This window comes from Osmerus mordax, chromosome 17 (genome assembly GCF_038355195.1).
Source record: "Osmerus mordax isolate fOsmMor3 chromosome 17, fOsmMor3.pri, whole genome shotgun sequence".
NCBI classification, from domain to species: Eukaryota; Metazoa; Chordata; class Actinopteri; order Osmeriformes; family Osmeridae; genus Osmerus; species Osmerus mordax.
In genome coordinates, this window is record NC_090066.1 from 3,038,728 (window position 1) to 3,064,846 (window position 26,119).

The 26,119-nt window shown below is 48.5% G+C and overlaps 1 protein-coding gene across 1 annotated transcript in view; it reads left to right on the plus strand.

The window, feature by feature from the left end:
• The window catches only part of dock4b (dedicator of cytokinesis 4b), a 50,435-nt gene extending 31,010 nt beyond the window's left edge, over nucleotides 1–19,425 (plus strand). Inside the window, 20 exon segments of the mRNA XM_067254951.1 lie at nucleotides 829–924; nucleotides 1,107–1,167; nucleotides 1,362–1,455; nucleotides 1,786–1,934; nucleotides 2,500–2,586; nucleotides 2,744–2,848; nucleotides 2,976–3,117; nucleotides 3,368–3,534; nucleotides 4,181–4,267; nucleotides 4,977–5,153; nucleotides 6,331–6,414; nucleotides 6,681–6,800; nucleotides 7,191–7,312; nucleotides 8,195–8,315; nucleotides 9,126–9,207; nucleotides 10,173–10,282; nucleotides 10,414–10,486; nucleotides 12,113–12,229; nucleotides 13,517–13,575; nucleotides 16,823–19,425. Of these exon segments, the coding sequence (XP_067111052.1) occupies nucleotides 829–924; nucleotides 1,107–1,167; nucleotides 1,362–1,455; nucleotides 1,786–1,934; nucleotides 2,500–2,586; nucleotides 2,744–2,848; nucleotides 2,976–3,117; nucleotides 3,368–3,534; nucleotides 4,181–4,267; nucleotides 4,977–5,153; nucleotides 6,331–6,414; nucleotides 6,681–6,800; nucleotides 7,191–7,312; nucleotides 8,195–8,315; nucleotides 9,126–9,207; nucleotides 10,173–10,282; nucleotides 10,414–10,486; nucleotides 12,113–12,229; nucleotides 13,517–13,575; nucleotides 16,823–17,278 (2,509 nt within the window). The 3' untranslated portion in view covers nucleotides 17,279–19,425.
• Nucleotides 19,426–26,119: the final 6,694 nt, after the last annotated feature.

The following is a 26,119-nucleotide window of genomic DNA, read 5'->3' on the forward strand; positions in this document are numbered from 1 at the left end:
TCCAGGTTGGTCGTCCTGCATGGTCCTTGTCATGCCAGCGTGTGTGTGTGTGTGTGTCCCTGCTTTGCATGTAAGCCTGTTCTACAAGTCCATGCATCACCACAATCACAGTGGCCTCATTCTGTCATACACCAAAGACAAACAATCTCCAGAACGAGGAGATTATAAACCTTAGGAGGCTTCTAGAACTAGGGATTGTTCCTGAGTTCTAGACAGCCAATATCCATGTTTTATGTTTCAATCCCTCCCTTGCCATCACATAAACATGTGCAGTACTGTACAGTGTGACAACATTTCAGTAATCTCACAGTTATTTAACTGTTAAGTTAAGTTGTATGTAGATACAAACTACACCATGTTGTGTACACCCCTATATTACAGTGGAACTCTACTGTGACCCGTAAACACAAAAATGAGCTGTTTGCTATTTTTCTTTATCGGTTTTGCTCCCAGTTGCTAACGTATTAACCCTGACTAACCTGCGTGAGTGTGTGCTGATATTAATCAGATTAATATGAATTTGTTCCGCCAACGCTTCCCTGGAATAGAATCCCTCTGTTCGGTCCGTACCCTAGGTAAGACATACTCCACTCCTGTTCTTCTGTGTGTGTGTGTGTGTGTCAGGGGGGTGTTCGGTTAAACTGTCAGCTACTTCTAACTGAATCAGGCCTGGCAGATAGAAGGACAACACAACTGGAATTAAATATTCTCCCTCTCTTTTTTTTTCTCTGTCTCTCTCTGTCTCTCTCTCTCTGTCTCTATCTCTCTCTCTCTCTCTCTCTCTCTCTCTCTCTCTCTCTCTCTCTCTCTCTCTCTCTCTCTCTCTAGTCTGTTGAAAAAGATTGAGAGGGAGACATGGAGGGAGAGTGGCATCTCGTTGATCGCCACGGTAACACGTCTGATGGAGAGACTGCTGGACTACAGGTGAGAATTCGCACACACACACATACATACCTGAACTCACTCACACACACACACCATCTGTCCCACAATGATGCTAAGTGGTCGTGTTTGTGTGTGTGTGTGTGTGTGTGTGTGTGTTTGTGTGTTTGTGTGTGTGTGCGTGTGTGTTTGTGTGTGTGTGTGTGTGTGTGTGTGTGTGTCAGGGATTGTATGAAGCTGGGTGAGGTGGATGGGAAGAAGATTGGCTGTACCGTCAGTCTGCTGGTGAGTGACATCATCGCTCTCTTCCTGCTGTTGCTGCCTGCTCAGAGACACCACTGGTGTAGAAGGGTACACAGTACACATGCATACCTTGTTTTTTCTACAACCCTCTTTTTTTTTCTCTCTCGCTCTCTCCATCCATCCATCCATCTCTCTCTCTCCTTCCCTCTCTCCATTTCCCGCCCCCCTCTTTCCAGAACTTCTACAAGACAGAGCTGAATAAAGAGGAGATGTACATCCGCTACATCCACAAGCTGCATGACCTGCATCTGAAGGCCCAAAACTACACAGGTATGATCGACTACAGGGTGCATGTGCATCGGAATTGAGTGTGTGTGTGTGTGTGTATAATGTGTGCATCTTTTTTTACATTTACATTTAGTAATTTAGCAGACGCTCTTATCCAGAGTGACTTACAGTAAGTACAGGGACATTCCCCCCGAGGCAAGTAGGGTGAAGTGCCTTGCCCAAGGACACAACGTAATTTTTGCACGGCCGGGAATCGAACCGGCAACCTTCTGGTTAATAGCCCGATTCCCTAACCGCTCAGCCATCTGACCCTATTATTTTTTGAATAAAAATGGTGATGGTGCTTTTGTGTGTGTGTGTGTGTGTGTGCAGAGGCGTCCTACACCCTCCTGTTGTATGATGAGTTGCTGGAGTGGTCAGAGAGACCGCTCAGAGAGTTCCTCAACTACCCCATGCAGAGTGAGTGGCAGCGGAAGGAGTACCTGCACCTCACCATCATCCAGAACTTCGACAGGGGCAAGGTGAGCGCTCTCTCTCTCTCTCTCTCTCTCTCTCTCTCTCTCTCTCTCTCTCTCTCTCCTCTCTGTCTTTCTGTCTCTTTCCTCTCTCTGTGTCTCTCTCTCTCTCCTCTCTTCTCCTCTCTCTCTCTCCTCTCTCTGTGTGTGTGTGTTGTCCTCTTCTGTCTACCAGTTACATTCCTCCAGTCTTCTCCAGAGACGGCACCATTATGAAACTCATGTGAATATGTTCAGCGCCTCGCATTTGAAACGGGGCTCTCCAGAATAATGAAAGCGAGTCCTTCTCATTATCCTCTGTCCTGTCTCCGTGTGAATTCACGACCAGCGCCATCTGCCAGCGATCCCGCCCGGGGATTCCAACACGGCAGGACAGAGAAAGCTTTTCATTTAATTAGCAAGATGGCTGGCTGCAGCACCTGCATAGAACTGGAGGAGTTTAGACTGGGCTCTGCTGGCAGAACAATACTGCCCCCCGGTGGACAGACCCTGCAGCTACACATCGCCCTGCAGTGCTATGTGTGGTGTCTGTCTGTATAAGTGGGTTAAAATGGCCTGTGTGTATCTGCAGTGCTGGGAGAACGGCATCATTCTGTGCAGAGAGCTGGCGGACCAGTATGAATCCTACTACGACTACAGGAACCTCAGCAAGATGAGGGTTAGTATGTGCCCCCCCAACCACACACACACACACACACAAAGACCTTCAATCATACCAACACTCGTCCAAAAACACTCATCCTTTCTGAGTGAAGTGGAGTGAGGTTCAGTCCACGAGGACAGCAGCTCACCTCTCCTGTGTGCCCCTCGGACAGATGATGGAGGCGTCTCTCTACGACAAGATCATGGACCAGCAGCGCCTGGAGCCAGAGTTCTTCAGGGTGGGCTTCTACGGCAAGAAGTTCCCCTTCTTCCTGAGGGTGAGACCCTGTCTCTCAGGGCTGAGGACCGTCCAGGAAGTTCATCCGGCAGTAGCGTTGGTTGTCCACTTGGTGTCAGTCTAACACTGCAGGGCTGTGTGTTCTGCTTGTGTGTGTGATGCTGCAGAATAAGGAGTTTGTGTGTCGTGGCCATGACTACGAGCGCCTGGAGGCTTTTCAGCAGAGGATGTTGAACGAGTTCCCCCACGCTATCGCCATGCAACACGTTAACCAGCCTGACCAGACCATTTACCAGGCTGAGGCGCAGTGTATCCTTAACACACACATCCAGGCACACACACACACACTTACATCCATCCAGACCTACACACACACACATCCATCCATCCAGACCTACACACATACATACATCCAGATGCGCACACACACACACGCATCCACACACACATTCTCACACACATATTCTCTGATGCAGTGTGTGTTGTGTGTATGGCCCAGTGTGTGTGGTGCGGTTTGTTCCCCTGTTGGGCTGGCTCCTTGACCCCCCCACCCCCCCAGACCTGCAGATCTACGCCGTAAGCCCCATCCCAGAGAGCCAGGACGTCCTGCAGAGAGACGGCGTCCCTGACAACATCAAGAGCTTCTACAAGGTCAACCACATCTGGAGGTTCCGCTACGACCGGCCCTTCCACAAGGGCACCAAGGACAAGGAGAACGAGTTCAAGGTGAACCACACACACACACCAGGAAGAGGAGACACACACCTGGATGAAGGGAGACACTCACACACACACATATCCAAAACATATGCACTAATCCCTCACACTCTCTTTATCACCTCTTTTCATTTAATGATCTGTTCTATCTGTTCTTCTGTTATTTAGTGTTTAAACCTCCGCCTCTCATTGTCCCTCTCTCTTTCTCTTACATCGATTTCTCTGTCTCTCTCTCTCTCTCTCTCTCTCTCTCTCTCTCTCTCTCTCTCTCTCTCTCTCTCTCTCTCTCTCTCTCTCTCTCTCTCTCTCTCTCTCTCTCTCTCTCTCTCTCTCACTCTGTTCGTTGTCTGTTTCTCTCTCTATTGATTGAGGCAGTGTTGGAGTTGGCCAGTGCATCATTCCCCCATGCAAGCTGAACAGAGATGAATTATGTCTTGTGACTCTAGTGTGGCTAATTAAACTCAGGGGCCAGGAGACCTGGCCTGGCCTACTCAGCTTTGCCCTGCTCAAATACCTTCTCCCCCTGCACACACACACACACACACACACACACACACACACACACACACGTGCCTGCTCACACACACCAACCAGCTATGCACACCTTTTGTAATGGTCGGTAAGGGTCAGTAATAATGGTGTGTGTGTGTCACAGAGCCTGTGGGTGGAGAGGACCACCCTGACCCTGGTCCAAAGCCTTCCAGGAATCTCCCGCTGGTTCGAGGTGGAAAAGAGAGAGTTGGTGAGAGAGAACTGTCTGTACTAACACTGAGCAGTGTCTGTACCAATCCCTTCTGTACTAACACTGAGCAGTGTCTGTACCAATCCCTTCTGTACTAACACTGAGCAGTGTCTGTACCAATCCCTTCTGTACTAACACTGAGCAGTGTCTGTACCAATCCCTTCTGTACTAACACTGAGCAGTGTCTGTACCAATCCCTTCTGTACTAACACTGAGCAGTGTCTGTACCAATCCCTTCTGTACTAACACTGAGTAGTGTCTGTACCAATCCCTTCTGTACTAACACTGAGTAGTGTCTGTACCAATCCCTTCTGTACTAACACTGAGCAGTGTCTGTACCAATCCCTTCTGTACTAACACTGAGTAGTGTCTGTACCAATCCCTTCTGTACTAACACTGAGTAGTGTCTGTACCAATCCCTTCTGTACTAACACTGAGTAGTGTCTGTACCAATCCCTTCTGTACTAACACTGAGCAGTGTCTGTACCAATCCCTTCTGTACTAACACTGAGTAGTGTCTGTACCAATCCCTTCTGTGCTAACTTCTGCACTTAGCCCCTGAGGAGGAATTTTGCATACGCCTCAAGGTTAAAGCTGTACATGAAAGTGTGTGTGTGTGCGTGATTGTTTTGTTTTTTAAACAGGTACTGTATGTGGGTGTGTGTGGGTGTGTGAGTTTCCTAATGCTGTTCTCCCGCGTGGTGTGCAGGTGGAGGTGAGTCCGCTGGAGAACGCCATCGAGGTGATCGAGAACAAGAACCAGCAGCTCAGGACCCTGATCGCCCAGTGCCAGAGCCGGCAGATGCAGAACATCAACCCGCTCACCATGTGTCTGAACGGGGTGATCGACGCGGCCGTGAACGGGGGGCTGGCCAGATACCAGGAGGTAAAGCGTACACACCCTCTGCTGTGAGATCCATGTGAATGTTCAAACTGCGTTGTGTGCGTGTGGGTGTGTATGAGTCCAAGGATTATGTGCCAGGCTTAGAATGGCCTTCAGACGTTTCCTCAAATTCAAAAGATCATTCCTAGCAGTCAAGCAATTATCCGGTTTTTCTCAACCTGAAACTGTCATTTAGTTCCCTTCTCACTGCAGTCTGGTCTCTTTGGTCTGGTTTCTGGTGTGAGACAGAACATCCTGCTTCTCACAGTCGTTCCCACAGGAGGAGGAGGAGGAGGAGGAGGTGTGTGTGTGTTTTGTCTGAGGAGAACAGCAGCGAGCTTGAGTTCTCTCTGCTGTTTGTCTCTGCTGTGGTGTGCCTCTGGTCTGGGCACGCTCAGTGTGCACACAGGTTGCCCAGATGTCAGTCCTAGATAGGAGTTCTGTTTACGTGTGTGTGTGTGTCTGTGTGTGTGTGTGCTTGTGTGTTTGTTTAGCGGTGGCCTGTTTGAAGCAGAATTGCACATCTTGCTCCTTTGAGCTCTCATCTCTCTCTGTCTCTTTTGAGATAGACCCCAGCGTCCTCTACAAGGCTGAACACGGCATTGATCTTTATGATCCTCTCTCTCTCTCTCTCTCTCTCTCTCTCTCTCTCTCTCTCTCTCTCTCTCTCTTTCTCTCTCTCTCTCTCTGTGTCTCTGCACTCTCTGTCTCTCTCTCATTCTCTGTGTCTCTCTCAGTAAGATTCTCTTGCTGTATATTTCTACAGTTCATTGTGATGTAGATTCAAAGCAAGCGTCTCTAATCAGCATGCGCACTGAGGGAATAGGTGGTGAGTGTGTACGTGTGTGTGTGACCCCGATTCTGAGTGTGTTGGTTTGCGTTGCACCCTTATAAGAGGCGCCATACAGACGGATGAATAGAAGGCCTGGTCTGCTCACAGTAGAGAGCCAGTGGCAGCACACTCACAACCTCCGCTGCAGCGAACCCTTTGTTGCTGGATTTGAATGAATTATTTGTGAAATTTGTTTATGATAAGGCGTGTGTAAGAGAGAGAGGGGAGGTTCTTCTAGGCCTTTCCCTGCTCTGGGAGAGAGCAGTCCAGTTAGAAGCGGATGTTGCTTCCTCGGTTTGTCCTCTGCCTGAGACAAGTGTGTGCGTGTGTGTGTTTGTGTTCCTGCAGGCGTTTTTCGTGAAGGACTACATGATGAACCACCCTGAGGATGGGGATAAGATTGGGAGACTACGAGAGCTCATGTTTGAACAGGTGAGTTAGGACCTCCAGACCTCCACAGGCCTCCAGACCGTCTCACCTCCTCTCCCGCTCTGTAGCTGAAGCGTCACAACTCGCCCTGCCTGACCCAGGAACGGGGTCACCATGCGTGCATCAATGTGAAGAGATGGGTGGTGTCGACAAAAGCCATCACAGAAATGCTCTTAATACAGCCACAGGGGAGCGTGTCTGCAGCACAGACATTAAATATGGATGTTGACTAATGTCTGTTTCTCGGTGTGTGTGTGTGTCTCGTCCAGGCTCACATCCTGGAGTACGGTCTGGCCGTGCATGAGAAGTACGTTCCTCAGGACATGAGACCTCTGCACAAGAAGCTGGTGGACCAGTTCCACCTCATGAAGTCCAGTCTGGGAATACAGGTAGTGGCGTAGTGGGGGGGAGAGGGTTAGCGGGGGGGGGGGGGGGGGGGGGGGGGGGTAGCAGGGATGGGGGAGAGAGGGTGGGGGGGCGAGGCTCTAGAGAAACATGCAATCACAGCGTGGCGTTATCTAGATTTCCTTCGATAATGATGTTGTCTGGATGGCGTAGTATTGGTGATGATCGTGATGAGTTTGAATGCAGGACCAGTCCCTAGACTCAGGTTTGCATCAGTGTTCCAGCTACCTACCCTGCGAGCCTGATTCTCTTAGCAGCAAGCTGTCTCTCATTAAAACCCTGTCTTCATCCGGCTCGTGCCTGAATCCTCCATGTGAGTCTAAACAGCTCTGTACTCACGCCAGCCCTCCTTCTCTCCTCCAATCCCTCGTCAGGAGTTTCCCGCCTACGTGCGCGCCAGTCCTGTGCACTTCACCAACGGAAGCCCGCGGACATGCAGAACCTCAGTGCCCAACATCATCAGCCCAGACGGAGGTCGACTAGCATCAAGACGCAGGTGAGCACAGGCCCTCTCTTGCTCTCTCTCTGTCTGTCTCTCTCTCTCTTTCTCTCTCTCTTTCTCTCTCTCTCTCTGTCTCTGTCTCTCTCTGTCTCTGTCTGTCTCTTTCTTTCTCTCTCTCACAATCTCTCTCTGTCGCTCTCTTTCTCTCTCTTACTCCCTCAGTATCTCATTTTCTAATTTGGATCTCTTCCTCCCTGATGAACACCATCCCCCCTTATCCCCGTTCTCCTCCTCCTCGTCTCATCCTCCTCCTCCTACTGTCTCTCCCTGGTGGCGCTCCATATGGCCGTAGGTGGGCAGACTGGCACTCATAGTGAGATCTCGGTGTGTTTGCTGCCAATGCTGTGTGTGTGTGTGTGTGTGTGTGTGTGAGAGAGAGAGATGTCCTGATGTGCTCAGTCGCCCTGACACTCATCCTGTAACATCCCACCTCCTCTATAAACGATAAGAAGTACACAGGGGTGCAAACCCATCACACACACACACTCACACTCCCACACACACACAGCCCAGACCACACACAGCTGAGCCTCCCGCAGGTCCCCCCCCCCCCTCCCTCCCTCTGTGTGGTGACTCTACGCTCCAGTACACTGTGTGCCAGCAGCACTCTGGCTCACTGTTGCAGCATGGCTTGGCTACAGTCGTGATTTAGCGGGAATATTCTCCCAAATCCCATAAATATGTTGTCCTACTAAAGACACACACACATATTTGTCTGCCATTTGTCTGACAAATTCTCCAAACTGACTTTTTATCCTTTGTTGTCGTTTGTGTATTTGTCTGTCTGTGTGTGTGTGTGTGTGTGTGTGTGTGTGTGTGTGTGTGTGTCTGTTTGTCTGTCTGTGTGTGTGTGTGTGTGTGTGTGTGTGTGGTAAGTCCTCTCAGTTACCCCGCTGTGAACCGCTACTCCTCGTCCTCACTGTCATCTCAGGCCTCCAATGAAGTGAGCAACATCACGGGCCAGTCTGAGAGCTCTGACGAAGTCTTCAACATGCAGGTACTCACACACACACACACACACACACACACACACACACTCCTGACTCCTTGATCTCCTGACAGGCCCAGTCACTTCTCTCTTTCATCCTTCATTGCTCCTCCCTCCCTTACTCCTCCTATACCTTACCAACCCTCTACCTACCTACTTTTTCCAGATGTCTTTTCAGCTACAGTAGCAGATTGAGAGCTCTGCCCTGTATTCATGCTGTCCCTCCTTTTCCCTGGCTCGGTCTCTACCTTCATTGTACTCACTTACATTACATTTAGTCATTTAGCAGACGCTCTTATCCAGAGCGACTTACAGTAAGTACAGGGACATTCCCCCGAGGCAAGTAGGGTGAAGTGCCTTGCCCAAGGACACAACGTCAGTTGGCTTGACCGGGAATCGAACTGGCAACCTTCGGATTACTAGCCCGATTCCCTCACCGCTCAGCCACCTGACTCACTTGTGTTCTCTCAGTCTGGTTCTCTCTGTCCGTTTCTTTCCCCTCCTCTCTATGATCCTCCCCTCTTCTCTTTCAATTCTGTCATTCCCTCCCTTCCCCACCTGGCTCGTGTCTCAAAGCAAATTGTCACAATTAAATCAAATCAGACAGAATTCCTCAGAAACAGCCAGAACCCACTTGAGACAGGCTCTGAAAACAAGATCTGCCAACACAAGGCTCAGCCACTACCTGGTGACAGCCTGCCGTCCACACACACACACACACACACACACACACACACACACACACACACACACAGGAGCTGCAGTTGTGTTGTTGTTGTGGTTGACGTTGTTGTTGCGTGCTGTCATTGTCTTCTGCAGCCCAGCCCATCGACCTCAAGCCTCAGCTCGAATCACTCCGCCTCCCCCAACGTGACCAGCTCCGCCCCCTCCAGCGCCAGAGGTGAGAGAGAGAGAGGGAGAGAGAGAGAGAGAGAGAGAGAGAGAGGGAGAGGGAGAGGGAGAGGGAGGGAATATGGTGGACAGAGCGGGGGTGGATGGAATGATATGAGAGAGAGTGAGCGAGAAAGAGAGGGAGCGAGGGAGCGAGGGATTTGAAACAGAGAGAGTGAGAATGAGAACACTAGAGTGAAGATGGTAAGTGTCCGTAGCGGTATACATTCCTCTGGGGCCCGCCAACTAGCTGACCAGAACGTAGGAGCCAATCATCACGCAGAATCCCTGGCATGTGACCACCGCCTCGGCCCCTCCCCTCCCTCCCCCCATCTCTCCTCTCACACTCCCCCGTGTTTAAGACTGATGCACATCATAAAGAGAGAAATATATGGAGACATTTATGGAAGCCTATACACTCTTCTTGGCAGATGCCAGCTAGCCCAGGGAGCCCTGTAAATGACCTCTGTCTCGGTGTAAAGCCAGAGGAGAATTACAGCTAGCAGACACCTTGTACCGTGGCCATTTCCTAGTCATATCGGCTCCATCCGAAAGCTATCTCATCCTAATGGAGGACGATCTATAGCTAGTCTGCAAGCTGTAAATGCAGGGCTGTGCAATGTGTGTGTGTGTCTGTGTGTGTAACGGTGTGTGTCTGTGTCTGTGTGTGTAGGAGTGTGTGTGTGTGTGTGTGTGTATGTGCCAGTCTGTCTAGCTCCTGCACAGTGTGTTGTGCACTCTGGCTGTGTCGGAGATGGGGGGATGAGACTGGGTCATTTGTCATGTTTTGAAGTTAGTGAGCTGAAGGAAAAAAAGGAATGAGGGAGAAGAGAAAGAGAGGTTGTTTAGTTTATTCAGGTAATGGTGTGAGGGATGCCCATTGATCAACAGGTTTGTTTCTCGTTGTGTGTTTTGACTTTATGTATCTCATGCCTTTAACATCTGCCCCCCCCCCCCCTTCCCTCTTCCATCTAGGCTCTCCCCAACTTGCAGACAAACACAAACATTCCAGGGAGAACTCCTGCCTCTCTCCACGAGAAAGACCCGTCAGTGCCATCTACCCCAACCCTCTGGAACCTGCACAGGTCCGTCTCAGTCTACACACACACACACACACACACCTGTATGAACAAACTCACATTGTGCACACATACCTAAGCTTGACATCAGGACACGTAACCCAGCTCGGTTTCTGCTGTGCTTGATTGTCTAACAGCGAGCAGTTCCACACCAGGCAGCAGACTCTAGCCTGCCCAGGAGTGACCCCAACCTCTCAGCTCCTGACAAAGGTACCTCCCTGACTCCCTGCTCCAGAGCGGTCCTTGAGGCTAGCGCTGTCTTCATCAGCAGGGTCATCATTATCACTGAGATAGGTCCTCCTCCTGTAGGCTTAAGAGAAGCTCTCTAGTTGCCCTCAGGGTCACGCAACACCCCCATGCCGAGGGTGTCCACTCATGCTCTGACCAGTGAGATCACGGCAGAGGTCAGCTGGTCAGAAGCGATTGGTTGTGACTCGCTGACCAGTGAAAGTCCACGAGGCTTTGTCTCCAGACTGCTGCTGCCATGACAACCACTGGCCCCAGAACTCCCAGACTCTCGAGTGTTTTTAGAGTGTATTCTAGAACTCTACCGATTTTATAATCCATCCATCAATCCACTCCTACATCTTGTCCAGGTCTAATCTGTCACACACACCATGTGTAGCGTTCTGAGGCCTGATTACTTTCTGGTTCTGTTACAGGAAGTAGACAGAAGCTCTACTTCCCAAGGGTTGATTTCTAATAAAGCATGTGCATTGTCTACTTCAAAGTACATTTTTCTCAATGTATTGTGTACATGAATAGTTTTTAATTGAATGTTCAAGCCCCAACCAACGCCCGGTGATATAAAAGAACAACACTGTTTCATTGCTATATTTGCACTTTACGGAAGTTTACATAAAATTAACTTGATTAAAAAAATGAGCAATTCATTGAACAAAAAAGAGAGAGATGGAAAGAGAGAGTTAATATACACCCTACTGTCTGCCTGCAGGCTGCAAGCAGGGTTGTGGTGTGTCGTGATGGGTAGAACCACAACGAGAGATGTTTTCTCCAGCAAATCTGCTGATTTTATTAACTACGCCTCCTAAAGTAGTTCCTCAGCTTGAGAGGAAAAGAGAAAAGCCTTTAAAGCAGCTGGTAGAATAATTAGTGAAGTGGAGATGACACAGGAGAGAAGAGGAGGGAGGGAGGGGCCGACAGAGAGGGAGGGAGGGAGAGACCGACAGAGAGGGAGGGAGACAGAGAGACAGAGGAGAAAAGGAGGGTAAAGTGAGAGAGAGATAGTTAGGATGTGTTGTTTTCCTTGTGAAATCCCACTGCATCTCAAACAGCGCAGTGAGAGATGTCACACTGCATTATCACTATCCCACCACTCGTCACAGAGGCTGAAGGTGCATGTTAGAATTCTCACTCAACGTGTGATTGTTTAAAGGTGACATCTGCCGCACCACCTAAGCCTACAGTGCATGAGCTCTCCCTTAGCTCACAGAACATTCCGGGATACTTGATCCGAGCCTACCTCTTTGTGCTTGTGTGTCGAAGGGATGGGGTCTACTCGGTTCTGTAACAATCTCACTTCTTAACAAGTGTCGATTTAAAAACGGACCTTGAGTTCTCCCCCCCCCACACACACACACAAATGACTTGAAAGATTTAACAGAAGTGAATCATTACCCAGAACATTATTTAAGAAATACCTAACCACTAACTCCACAAAGATGCACCGCTGTAAATCCTCTGTAGATATCGATTGCTACCGCTCAACATCCTTCATCCTGATTGATCTGTGGTCCTTGACCTCCATTTTGTGTGACTGTATGACCTGATGACCTGCTGACTGACTCTCTGCTGTATCTCTCTGCTGTACCAAAGTGGTGCGGCCTGCCCTTAGCAGCTGGAGTCTAGACTGTGTCAGAGAGACTCAGCCCAGCTCTGACTCTGGGGGAAGGTTACTCTGCCCCCCTGTCCCTCCTAGGCCTCCTTACTCAGGTAAACCAACCAATCGGAGCGCCTGCCTGCCGAAGAGGCCCAGTACTAACATTTCCCCCCTTCCTGTTGACACCTGGTGCTGCCACCAGCTCTCCTCCTCCGTCGCTCTCTCCGATCCTCCCGTATCTATATCTCTTCCTCCTGCGCCACCTCGCCCACACAGTCTTTTACACTGTGTGAGCAATAATGCTGGCTTGAACTTCACTAACTGCTCAGTAACACGGGAACTAACAGCTTGAGTCGTGTGGAAAGTTTATATTTATGCAGTAATGGCGCGTTAAATCAGCTTCGATGAATAGAAACATTCATATGTTTGTTTGTTGTTGTGACCTCTCAGCCGCAGAGAATGAAGCCAAGGCGAGGAGACTGCTCTCTGACAGACAGTTCTCAGACAGACAATGTTAACATGGACGTTCTCATCTCAAACACCCACAGACCTGCAATGTATACTATTATTTAGATTAGCTCCAGGGCAGGAGAGGAGGGTGGAGATGGAAAGATACTGGAGACGGTTTTCTCTTGGGCAGAGCAGCAACCTCACTCAGTGTGGTTGCAGCCCAAGGCAGACAAGAGCAGGGGGCCAGGCCAGGGCCGGGTTAGGAGGAAGGCAGGGCCGGGTTAGGAGGAAGGCAGGGCCGGGTTAGGAGGAAGGCAGGGCCGGGTTAGGAGGAAGGCAGGGCCGGGTTAGGAGGAAGGCAGGGCCGGGTTAGGAGGAAGGCAGGGCCGGGTTAGGAGGAAGGCAGGGCCGGGTTAGGAGGAAGGCAGGGCCGGGTTAGGAGGAAGGCAGGGCCGGGTTAGGAGGAAGGCAGGGCCGGGTTAGGAGGAAGGCAGGGCCGGGTTAGGAGGAAGGCAGGGCCGGGTTAGGAGGAAGGCAGGGCCGGGTTAGGAGGAAGGCAGGGCCGGGTTAGGAGGAAGGCAGGGCCGGGTTAGGAGGAAGGCAGGGCCGGGTTAGGAGGAAGGCAGGGCCGGGTTAGGAGGAAGGCAGGGCCGGGTTAGGAGGAAGGCAGGGCCGGGTTAGGAGGAAGGCAGCGCTCTCTATGGATCCAGCGAGGTCAGGGACCCTTAGCCAGGGCTGGTCTGAACTGGCATCACTCTAAACTACGCCTAAAGCTGCCTGCTTCACTCACTGTTCTTTCTGTAATTTCATCAATGAGCAGCATGCACACACAGGGTTGTAAAGGCGCCCTTTACTCTTTCCCCCCCCCTCTCTCTCTCTCTCTCTCTCTCTTTTCTCTCTCTCTCTCTCTCTCTCTCTCTCTCTCTCTCTCTCTCTCTTTTCTCTACCAGGGTCAGCTAAGAACATGAGGTCCCAGTCTCCTGTCCCCACGTCCAGGTCTCCACAGAAGGTATGTCCCCGCTCAGCTCTTTTCATCGTGCGTGTGGGTGGGTGTGTGCGTGCAGAGGTTGTCAAAATATTTTCCACCATTGACAATGACAGAAAATTCTGAAGGCTATCTGTCATTTCAACACTAAGGGTGGCCTACTGTAGTTTTGGAAGTAACTCACACTCTCGTCCAGTTGGTGGCATGTTCAGATTAATTAAGACCAATTAAGGTTTGATTAATAATGTATTTGATCTCACGTGGACATGACCTCGATGTCTAGCTGGCTTTAGCCATCACATTGGTAAACTAGATCGTTACATACCACTGCTAAATGTCCTGGCAGCTCAGTTTAGCGAGCACACAGTTTAAGTCAATGTCGACCAGGAGAACGGTTTGAGTTCAGGCAAGGCTACAGCAGGTCAATTGGGTTCAGATCAGTTCTTGTAAATGGTTTGGTGTCTGCGATGTTTTAGTCAGTTGTCACTGCAGGAAAAAAGTATTTAATCTGGTGTTGATGAAAAGGCACATTCGGGGTCTCTGTTTATATTTTCTCTCCATGCCCTAATTAATTCAAAATCTATAAGCTTGTTCTGTAAATTAATAATGTAAAAAAAAAGAATGAATGACAATGTCATGCTTTCCCCCCCAAAAAAAAAGATACGGGTAATAACAGATTAAGAAATGATTTTTCCAACCCTGTCCATCAAAATGACGGGTAACAAGAAATTCGAATGCGGGTGTATATAAATAAATCTGTGTGTGTACCTGTGTGTGTGTTAACTGGCTTCTAGCAGAGAACGGTGATTGTGCTGGCCCTTGGCCTGCTGGGCACAGCAGGTCACATCTCTCAGAAAGCTCCTTTTACTTCACCATCTGCCTCAGCCCAGCCTAGCCCAGCCCGGATCAAAATAACCCAGTACAGTCTAGCACAGCACAGTGTTCAGACTCCCACTCTCCTGTATTTATACAGTATATTTAGGCGATAGCGCACAACAGGACATGGTGTATGGTTATTATATCACAGCTAAGTTGTTTGTCCCGACACAAAGAGGAGTTAATAAATACATGAATGCCATGTCCTGGATAAATACTCGATTATGATTGGCTGGAACGGTGCGCACTATTTCTTTATATACTGTACGGCCAGAGCCTCATCACAGTTTAGTATAACTGCACATCCACGTCGCTTCTCAGTAAACGCGTCTATTCATTAACATGTAGATCTAGTTCCCTGCAGCTGTTCTGGCTCTGCGTCGCCTCGTGGGGTGATTAGCATCAGCACACCTAGTTGGCTGTCATCCCCCACAGATATATGCTACATTTGAGAATGGAAGACGTGTAGTCTGTCCACATCCATTATTGAGGACGATCTTTCCTTTGTGGAGAGTAGCAGTGCTTTAACATTCTACATGTGTGCAATACTGTGTACAGAACACAGTAGAATATTGTGTACAGAACACAATAGAATACCGTGTACAGAACCCAGTAGAATACTGTGTACAGAACACAGTAGAATGCTGTGTACAGAACACAGTAGAATGCTGTGTACAGAACACAATAGAATGCTGTGTACAGAACACATAGAATTCTGTGTACAGAACACAGTAGAATGCTGTGTACAGAACACAATAGAATGCTGTGTACAGAACACAGTAGAATGCTGTGTACAGAACACAGTAGAATGCTGTGTACAGGCTGTTCTTGGGCTGTATTGACATTCTCTGCTCTGAATGATCACCTTCATCAATGTCTGCTCTTGTTGTCAGACAGTTGAATATAGATTTTTTCTCACTCCGTCTTTCACCTGTCAGATCAGGCTGGTAATGAGACAATTATTCCACAACACCCCACCAGCATGGTGTTAAAGTGCTTTAAAACCAGGGAGATTAACATTTAAAAGTGAACAGTATTTTACAAATTGCTGAAAATGGATGGTGCCGTGCTGTTGAAACAACCCTTAACCTAATTCTGTGGATTTGTTGTTTCCAGACAGATCCTGTAATTGCTTTCTTTCTATTTCAATGTCCAATTGTGTGCCGTTTCATAGTATGTGTGCCGCCGTGTTTGTGTTTGTGTGTGTTTGCACATGTGTGTTTGCACATGTGTGTCTGTGCACGTGTGTGTTTGGGCTTTTTATGTCTTCCCACAGTCCCTGTACAGCTACAAACAGTGAGGCTTGTGTGAGTGGCAAGGCATGCTGTGCTGTCAATCAGTGTGTGTGTGCGTGTGCGTGTGTGTGTGTGTGTGTGTGCGTGTGTGTGTGTGTGTGCGTGTGTGCGTGTGTGCGTGTGTGCGTGTGTGCGTGTGCGTGTGTGCGTGTGTGTGTGTGTGTGTGTTAATAGGGGCTGTTTGGGGTCTATAGAAGGGTCCCCTCAGTGCTGTGATGGACAGCTCGTGCTTTTCTCCAGGCCTCTGCTCTCTGCTACAGCGGCTTGATACACACCTGCCAAAACACACACACGTAAACATTCACACACACATTCCTGTGAATGCACAAGATTTTTTGCTTCTGATTGTCAGCTCTCAGCTGCAAAGGCAGCATTGTATCCTCTCTAGTGATGTTAGCTAGAAGTGTGTGTGTGTGTGTGTGTGTGTGTGATTATCATTGTTTCCAGGTAGGTATGGAAAACAGGTTTGACCAATCATGCAGAATGAATAGCTCTGATTAAATATCGGGATGAAATAGGATTCTGCTGTTTTCTCGTGTCACATACTTTCCATAAGTGGAACCACTTAACAGATCAATCGCTTTTTTGCCACTGATTCCAATTAAAGTCTAAGACGATATAATGGAATTGCTGTGTAATTGTTCAGAAAACGCTCTGACAAGCGGCTGGCTTCCTGCGAGAAGAAGTGTAGCAGCTTGCATGTTTCTGTGTGAGTGCACAGCACCAGCAGACGAGGGGGGAAACCCAAACCTCTCAATCTGTTACCTGTCTCTGCCCCTGTCCCGGTCCTGTACTGTATACACACACACACACACGCACACACACAGTCTCTCTCTGTGAGACTGTGTGTGCTCTCTGTTATGCTGTGTGTGTGTGTTTGCTCTCCTGCTGAAAAGTTGTCTGCAAACACTGCTGTTTTTACTTTTACTTTTTTTTTTATAAGTGTCTTACTGTACTATAAGGAGGCAGTCGAGTGTGTCCATGCTGTAACAGTGTGAAACCTTCCCTGTGACTCAGGAGGGAAGAAGCTTCCCTTCCAGAGCTGTTGATGAGAGTCTGTTAGTAAATTTCCACCTGTGTACCTGTCTCTCTGTCCACAGACCATGGTGCCCCCCTTCACCCCCTCACCCACAGAGTGCCAGTCTGCCGGCCTGGTGTCCAACTCCCCCGTCCTGTCGGGCAGCTACAGCAGCGGCATCTCGTCTCTGAGTCGCTGCAGCGTCTCCGAGGCGTCCGGCACCGAGGCCCCTGCCCCCGACCACCCCCACGCCGCCCCCGCCCTGCCCAACTCTGTCTCCAGCGGATCGGACGAGCTGATTCGCCGGGAGAACAAGACGCCGCCCCCCTACAGCGTCTACGAACGGAACAACCCTCGCCGGCCGGTGCCCCTCCCCCACAGCCTGTCCATCCCTCCCGAGGCCGACGCGCCCGCCTTGCCACCCAAGCCCCACCAGCTCCGCACCAGCAGCATGAAGCTGGACCCAGCCTCGGACCTGCGCCGGGCGGAGCAGGTCCCCAGGCCCAGGCCCCTGCCCAGGAAGGTGTCCCAGCTATAGGGCCCTGAGGATGGGCCTGAGGGAGGGGGTCAGAGGCCCTGTCTGGTAGATGGAAGACACACACTGGCGTGTTTTTTGCACTTTTTATTGATCTCACATTCTTTCTTGTGTTGTCGCTGGTTTGGTCTTCAGGGGACCTTGGACTTAGTCATTCCATGCTTTTATCTCCTAGCACAGTAGATCAGGTCACCATGGCAATTCTAACTTCCTGGAAGTTGACTGGAAGATCCTAGAAAAAGAAAATACATTTTAATAGACGTAATAATCCCAATATATGTATATATTGGTTCTATATAAGAAGTGTTTTGCCTTAAGTATTTGAAACAGAGTCTTTTTATTCGTGAGTCTTGCACGTTTTCTGAAGTACTTTTCTACATGGCTTCAAGGTGCTAGAGGTGACATTTGCATTTCAGTGTATTGTGGTAGCTGGGGTTGTGTCCTATGGCTGAACACCCACTGGCAGTTTAACTGGAATAGGAAGAAAACCAGTCCTGAAATACTCCACTTTATGTTGTCATGACAATAGTATAATAATGGCACATCCACATATTGGTGGATTATAACAGCATAATTATAATGCATAATTATAATGCATTGAACTTGATTCTGCACAGGTGTAGGTGCAGCTGAAATTGCGAAAAGACCACTCTTGTTCAAGACAAATTTATCTTAGATAGCTGCCTGGTCTTTTTCCTTTGTCAGTATGAGAAAAGACCTTTAAAAGAGAGGAACAGTGTCATGAAAATGAGGCACTCAACAATCCCCTCCTTCAATAATAATCTCTTGACTTTCCTGCAAAATCTCGGTCAAGTCAAGCTTTGAGACCTTAATAAGCCTCTTCTCTTCATATAAACCTCCTAGCTCCATCATCCTGTACTTCAAGTCTCTCGTTATACATATGGTTAGGTAAAATACGGATATAACTGGGCTGTTTTCTGTTTTAATCTAGCCATTTCCTGTCAGAGTGTTAGCTGTGGACATACCCGAACCCTCTTGCATGAAGTGTAGATGTACATGGTGTGGTGAATCTCTAGGGTTTACCAGGTATGGTGCCAAAGGAACATGCGCAGAATGCTGTAATGGAACCAGAACTTCTTTGCAAAGACCATAGAAGTGGGAGCTAGGACACAATTAACTGAGAGTTCCTGATTTTGTATTTCTAAGAATGAAAACAGCATTGCCTTGAAGGCTATTACTTGTAATGACATTATTGTTGTGTCTGAGAATGGCCGTGTTGGACTGTTATCGACCTGTGCCGTGGACATTTTAGATAAGCACACTTGAGATTTAATCAACTGTAGTAATATAAACAGAAGTTCTGTTATGAAGGGCTTTCTAACAGAACAGTGAAAGAGCTTTCTTCAGACCATCCAGGGCATTTAAAGTACAGTGTGTAGAATAGACCACATACATTTACATTTACACATTTAGTCATTTAGCAGACGCTCTTATCCAGAGCGACTTACAGTAAGTACAGGGACATTCCCCCGAGGCAAGTAGGGTGAAGTGCCTTGCCCAAGGACACAACGTCATTTTGGCACGGACGGGAATCGAACTGGGAATCGAACGGGAATCGAACTGGCAACCTTCAGATTACTAGCCCGGTTCCCTAACCGCTCAGCCACCTGACATACCCTATATCTCCTACTGCCAATCTTCAGACTGCCGGGATCCTTACCAACACAAGCATACACTGATTTTGTAAAGGTTTTAGCAGAAAATATTGATCACAGTTTATTGAAATTAACTTCAGTATTGTTTGTATGTTTCACTTTTGTATGGTTAATTTCCAATTTGTTGTGAATTTTTTAGATTAAATATTCACATTAATCAGTACTTGAGAAATTGTAAATTATATAATGAGATTGTTGTAAGTATGCCAAATATAGTACCTTTGTGTATTACTATTATTGTAAATAAGGTGTTTTTAACAAATGTAGCTATAACAAATTTACAGCTTTGAATGTTAAAACCGCAAATTATTATTGTAAATGTTAATATTTTATGTTGTGTGTGTGTGTGTAGTCAAACCTAAGGAAATGCGTAACTACACCTAACACATTTACATGCTATATGAACTGCCCTATGTAATAAAAATAAATTTGATCAAGCAGGTTGACCCTCAGTCCACAATAGAATATAAATAAATGACCTCCAGAAAAAGGAAGAGCCTCGGCTGACCTCAAGCCGTCTTCTAGTCATCTCGTGCGTACGATGACACTTACGGTTGGCCAATCCAATCTCAACATGAATCCCACAATTCTTGTTGATTTCACTGAACATGAATCAAGAATCAGAATGAAATCGAAGCTCCTGTGTGATACGAAGCAGGACAGCACCGTCACAGCTGGTTGATCTGGGTCATTCCCAGAGAGGACTCGGGAGGGTGGTGGCATAGACATTACTTCTACATAGAATCTGATTGTTCTACCATTATTGCTAGGTTGAAGACAGCAATTTCATTAGGCTATAACAGCCACCGTTGTGTCTACAAGATCACCTGTGTTTGTTGTTATATATGGTGCTGGGTATTGACGTAGAAAGCCTGGGGACGCTTCGAGGTACTGTCTTCAGTTTTCTGAGAACACTGCTACAGGACGAGTGAACGCACTTTAAATGTCCGAGATAAACGACTAGTTCTGACGACCGTGACCGTCTGTAATTTTACGGTGTTGCATTTAGAACTAAAATCCTGTGCGGATATTAAAGGGACGCATCTCTCCACGGTGGACTTATGCTACAGCAGCGAAGTATTCATAAAGTCATGAAGACATACATATTTTAGTGCCGTAAGATTGTACTCCACACCGTAGTGGAGATGAGGATAACAGTTTAGCCCTGTTTTTATGATGCTAAGCATCCTCTTTCTATGAGCATGGTAGGTGACACAGATGAATTAGCAGGGGAGTAAGCTGCTAGGTATTAATTTAAAGTTGCCTGAGGCGTCTTTTGGAGAACACACAGCCGCAGAGAAGCCCATGGTGTTTGTCTCACTGGGTAAATCTCTCTGGGATTGAGAAGATGGAACAACTCCGCAGGGAGCAAATATCCTGAATTTCAGAGAGGAAGAGGTAGGAGGTAGAGGAAAATAGAGCAGAAAGGAGAGGAAACCGGAATTATAGATGGTTTCTTTATCCTTTGCGTTCCGTTTTATCAACGTTGTTGTTGTGCTCTTGGCTGGATGGGGGATGTATCTGACAGTGCAGCCTGTTACCATAGCAGGATGAGACTGACAGGAGATATCCTGTGGAGGTGTCCCCAGTGGGAGTCTGTCGCTATGGCTACCGAGGGATTCACCTGCCAGATACACCTGGTCACACAGACCGACTTATTCTGTTTCCATCTTACTATGTTCCACACTTCCCCTGTGTGCTTGAGCAAAAACATGATATGAACATTCACCTTGCACTGTGTAAGTCAAGTACCCTCCTGGCTCACTTTAATAATGTTATGCCTTCATATTCCATGCCACTATATAGGACCATACATGTTTTATTCAGACGCTGCTGTTTTCTATTAGTAGAACCAGAGGAGTGGTATATTGCATTTCAGGTAATTTGACTGCGAACAAGAGAATGTAAATTGTGGGCCTGCTGGGCTGACCCTCTCTGGAGCCTCTGAGAGAATGTTCTCCAAGCCACTTCAGCCTCTTCCATTACTCCTCTTCAGGCCTCCTCACTGACTCACCCTCCGCAGTTGTTGATGAGAGGTCATGTTTACCGGCCTCTTATGCCCACCGAGAGCTCTCCTCCCTGGAGCTTTTGACTGCCATCCTCCCCTGATCTGGGAGCTACCGGAGAATATTTGTATATTTTTGATCTCCTTCACTGTAATAGAATTTAAGCTGCTCCTCTTTCTCTTGCTCTCAGTCGGTCTCTTGCTCTCAGTCGGTCTCTTTCTCTTGCTCTCAGTCGGTCTCTCTCTCTCTCCCTCTCTCTCTCTCTCTCTCTCTCTCTCCCCCTCTCTCTCTCTCTCTCTCTCTCTCTCTCTCTCTCTCTCTCTCTCTCTCTCTCTCTCTCTCTCTCCACCGTTCTCTGTGGAGGACCTTAGTCATGGCTGGTCAACCCCACTTTGGGGCCTATGTCTGCTACAGGGATCCCTCCCTGTAGAGGAGCCTCGTACTCCATGGTGAAGGAGAAAGGGACATCCAGTCTTTGGATCCATGCGCCCGCTGTGTGAATGAGCCATAACCATCACACATTGTAAGGTTTTTATGATGTTATTTGTGTCCTGAGATAAAACCAAGGACAGTCTCAACTCGTGGTGCTTTAGAGTTACAGTATCTAAACAACGGACACGAGGAGTTTTGCCATTTTTGTCCAAAACAGAAATGACTTGCTAATGTTTATTGGTTTGATGACATCAACCAAGCTTTGTGTTTGGTTTGCGCGTGCTGCCTTGGTAGAAGCTGAGGCAGAGGGCGACGGAGCAGGGTGCACTCTGGGACAGGGGTGATGCCTTGCCTGATCACACCAGCCGTTGTCTGTGTGGGAATTACCCTGCAGATCTCAGCTCCAGACAAGCAACAGAGAACAGCTCTTTTGTTCCGGAGATTCTCTGTGGGATTGAACACAAAGTAGGCCTTATCGATCTCTCTGGTCTTCAAACAGTATGTGGCTGGAATCATCACCACTGGATTCTCACAGGCTCCTGGGTTCTGGCTCCATGTCAACTTCCCATCTTGTTTTGTTGGGCGTAAATTACGCCCAACAAAAGGAGATGGAATGAGAGAGAACTAGTATAGTTGTTATGCATATGATATATGTGAGACCATTCAAGATACCAGTTAAATTCACTACTTCAGTTGCTACAACCACCAGCTATAGCAAATGTACTGTCCTGTACTCTCCTAGTGTCACCCCCTCCCCCCCCCCCCCCCACACACACACACACACATCCATGTCCGACAGGTCTCCAGTCTTAATTATAGTCTCGTCAATGTGGCCCTCCAGGTTGCTGGCTCCCCCTGTCGGGGCTGAGGGAGGCCTTACTGATCAATAAGACCTTCTGAGCAGAGCGGCCCAGATTGGCCCCTCGGTCCCTCCATCTGGCCCTGAGCACCACAGGCTCCACCTGGAGCCCCAGACTGAACCAGGCCTTGTAACGGACCTGCTGCTTGACTGTATCCACAAAGTGACAGAGGCAGGAATGGAGGGAGGGGCGAGGGAGCGTGGATGGTGGAAACGTAGGGTTGGACGAAGGGAGTGAGGAAGGAGGGAGGGAGGTTCTAGCGGTGATCGGTGGCGCTCTGGGGTGTGAGGTTCCTGCATGGAGCTGTGGCCTGCTCCATCTGTCTCCATCAGTGAGGAGAGTGGAGAGGGCTCCAGCCAGCAGGCCCTGCTAAGCACCAGCTGCTAGATGCTGCTCACACAGAGGCCGACCAACTGGCTGCACTGACATATTTACAGTGCAGGGCACTTAGACCCCAGTTCATGTTGGCCTTAATTTACTCTATCGCTCTCTCTCTTTCTCTCTCTTTCCCTCTCTTCCCTCTCCACCCTTTTTTCTCTATAAAAATCCAGACACAGAGTGGGGCTAGCTGGAGACCTTTCTCTGCGATCATCTCATAGTGTGATAGGCTCCTGCGCACTGTCTGGAGTGTGGAGCTGTGTGTGTTAGTGAGGGTGTAGCTATCTACCAGTTGTTACTCTGTGTTGACTCAGTCAGGGTGATAATTGACTGCAGTTTGTTGTTGTGAAGGAGGTGTGATCCATCTGAACTTCGGAGAAAAGAGACAAAAACACAGCAGTTCTCCCAGCAGCCCTTGCAGGACATCAGCTTGCCCTCGCTTCTGCAGCCACTACAGAGTCTTATCATCATCACCGTTGCCATAGCACCAGCACGTGAAAGCCTGTCTCGTGCATTGTGCTCTTTCTTTATCTCTCGCTCTTTCTGTCTCTTTGAATTCAGTTCAGTTTAATTCCTCCTATCCTCCGCTTTACCTTCCCCCTTCCCCTCTATCTCAGTTTCCATCCTTTCGTCTCCTATCTCCTCTAACGTCCTTCTCCTCCCCTCTCCCTGTCTCTCCATCTACCCTCTGTCTCAGTGGGCTGTGTCAGGCCTGGCTGGATTAAAGGAGACCTTCTTAAATGTCAAGGAGGGAGGGAGGGAGGGAGGACCCATGGAGTGCCAAGGATACCTAAATCAAAGTGACACAAAAAACCTTCCTCTTCCCCCCCTTGTCATCGGCTCCAAATGTTACAGTGATAAGAGTCCCCGCTCCCCCTGGTGTTCACAGGGGAAGGGCCCACCATGTTGGAATGGACAGACAGCCAGGATTCTCAGAGGAATGTTCGAGCTGTGTTTAGCTGGAGACAAGCTCACACACACACACACAAACACCCAACACACACTTTCACGCAAACTCCTGCGTATTCTACGGCACGAAGATGCCCTGGAAAGTCATTTCACACCAACTTAAAGCTCAGAAGACATCGAGTGATTTGAATTGAGGAAACATTTCCCCGCTGAAAATGTCAATATAAACAAGCCGCAGACTCTTGTGGAACAACATCCCAATTCCCCACGTAAAAATATGTTTTTTAGGCGTGTGTGACACACAACATACACACACACGCGGTGTAGCGAGCACAATGTTTGACATGTCTGTCAGAGGGTATGATGTCGGTGTGTCATCAAGGAAATGATGTGTTGTGTCTCAGACAGGAAGTGCTCTCTGGGTTCCCTGCACACAGAGGAACAGGCTAATACACTCCAGCGGAGTTGTTACGCTACAGAAACCCTGCTGGTGTGTGTGTGTGTGCGTAAGAGTTTGTGTTCATGCACATGTGCACATGTGTGTGTGGGAGGGGGTTGCCCATCTACAGTACCCCTCATTGTGTGTCGACGTGGTTTCCGTGTGTGTGTGCACATCATCCTGTGTACCTGCTCGACAGTGCGTGTCTGGCAGATGTACAGAGAATGAGTAGATTGTTTGTATTTTCGTGCCAGAGAGAGAAAGAAAGAGGGGGAGATCTGAACCCTGCCATCAGCATCAGTTCAACAGGAACCAGTTTGACATCAGCTGGAAGGAGTGTGGTGTGCTGCCTCCCTGACGTCCTGGCCTGCAGGAGAATCCAGAACGCTCAACATCACAGTTCAAACAGAGGGGGAAGCGCTCTCTCTCTCTCTCTCTCTCTCTCTCTCTCTCTCTCTCTCTCTCTCTCTCTCTCTCTCTCTCTCTCTCTCTCTTTCTCTTGCTCTCAGTCGGTCTCTCTCACTCACTCTCTCTCTCACTCTCTCTCTCTCTCTCTCTCTCTCTCTCTCTCTCTCTCTCTCTCTCTCTCTCTCTCCACCCACCAGTCTCCCCCAGGGGTGCATCACCGTGACAGAAACTAAACGCCCCAGATCGTTGGGACTATTAGACCATCTGTCTGATTCACAGGCCTGTTTGTGCAGTCACTCTCCAAACTCTGCTGTTTGGAAATAAGAGAGTCTAAAGTGTGTGGATCAGTGCTGGGGTCAGGAGGCGATAGCTCCCTATCCCACCCCTCCCGTGGCTTCCACCTCTTCTGAAACCGCATGGAAACATCTTTCCTTATAAACTCTTACTCCCCCTTTACATCATTTTCACTTAATCTTAGTCTTATTTCTCTCTCTCTCTTTCATCTCTCTCTCTCTCTCTCTCTCTCTCTCTCTCTCTCTCCCTCCCTCCCTCCCTCCCTCCCTCCCTCCCTCCCTCCCTCCCTCCCTCCCTCCCTCCCTCCCTCCCTCCCTCCCTCCCTCCCTCTCTCTCTCGATTAGCCAAGGCCCGTAAGCTATGTTCCTCCCCCTGACGATGCAGCCTTTTTAAGATGTGCAAAACATTGCTGCTATTGCATATGTGAGAGACAGAGTAGCATATGGGCAGAGGAAGGTGGATCTCAGAGGAGGGTTCTAACCTTTTAAATGTTAATTATTATGATCTTTCTTCATCGGGGGAAACAGCCCCAACACCATATATAGCATCTGCATCGATGTGTGATGACCCATTACAACAGCAGTGTTTTAGATTGTACAGAAAAGGCATAGTGGGAGATCTCCCTTGTTAGCAGATCTCTATTGCTATTCCTCACAGCAGCCTGCAGTTTGGTGGGCCTCATGGACGTGGAGACACACAAAAACATAAACAAGTGAGGATGACAACAACAAAGTATATTGTCCCTCTTTTTATTGCCTCTCTCCGTTTCACTTTCTTCTGTACTGTACCCAACCCCTTTTCATCTCTTATCTTTTTACCTTTTTTTCAGCCCTCTCTTCCTCTCTTTAAAAAAACTGGTCTCCTCTTCTGTTCTTTCCTCACTTCTCCTTTTTTCACTTTTCACCTGCCTCTCCTCTGCTCACCTCTTACCCTCCTCACTTTTCCTTTCCTCTCATCTCCTCTCCTTTCCTGTCCCTCCCCTCCTCTCCTCTCTTTTTCTCTGCTCTATTTTCCTCTCCTCTCCTCCTCTTCTCCTCTCTTCTCCTCCTCTCCTCTCTTTTCCTCTCCTCTCCTCTCCTGCAGTACTTGATTTACGATGCCTGTGTTCCAGGAGAGAGGCATCACAATGCAGCTGCGCAGCATGTAGCTCGAGCTCCTGTGGTTCCTATGTCTGCCAGGCACACTCTACCAGGGGCTCCTCAAGATCACCACACACTCCCTCTCCCCAATTTGATTCTCAAAGTGGCGCAAAAAAATGAAAGCTATACAATGCTACTCCCTGCCGGAGGTGAAAATTGAATATTTTTTTTCTTGTTTGTGCTTGTATTACGTAAAAAAAAAAAAAAAGTGTCATAGCAGTCATCTCTGGCTGAGACAACATGCTGTTTTCTCTTCCTGTCTATCTTGCTGTGTATTACTGCTTCAGTTGTTGTAGATTTCAG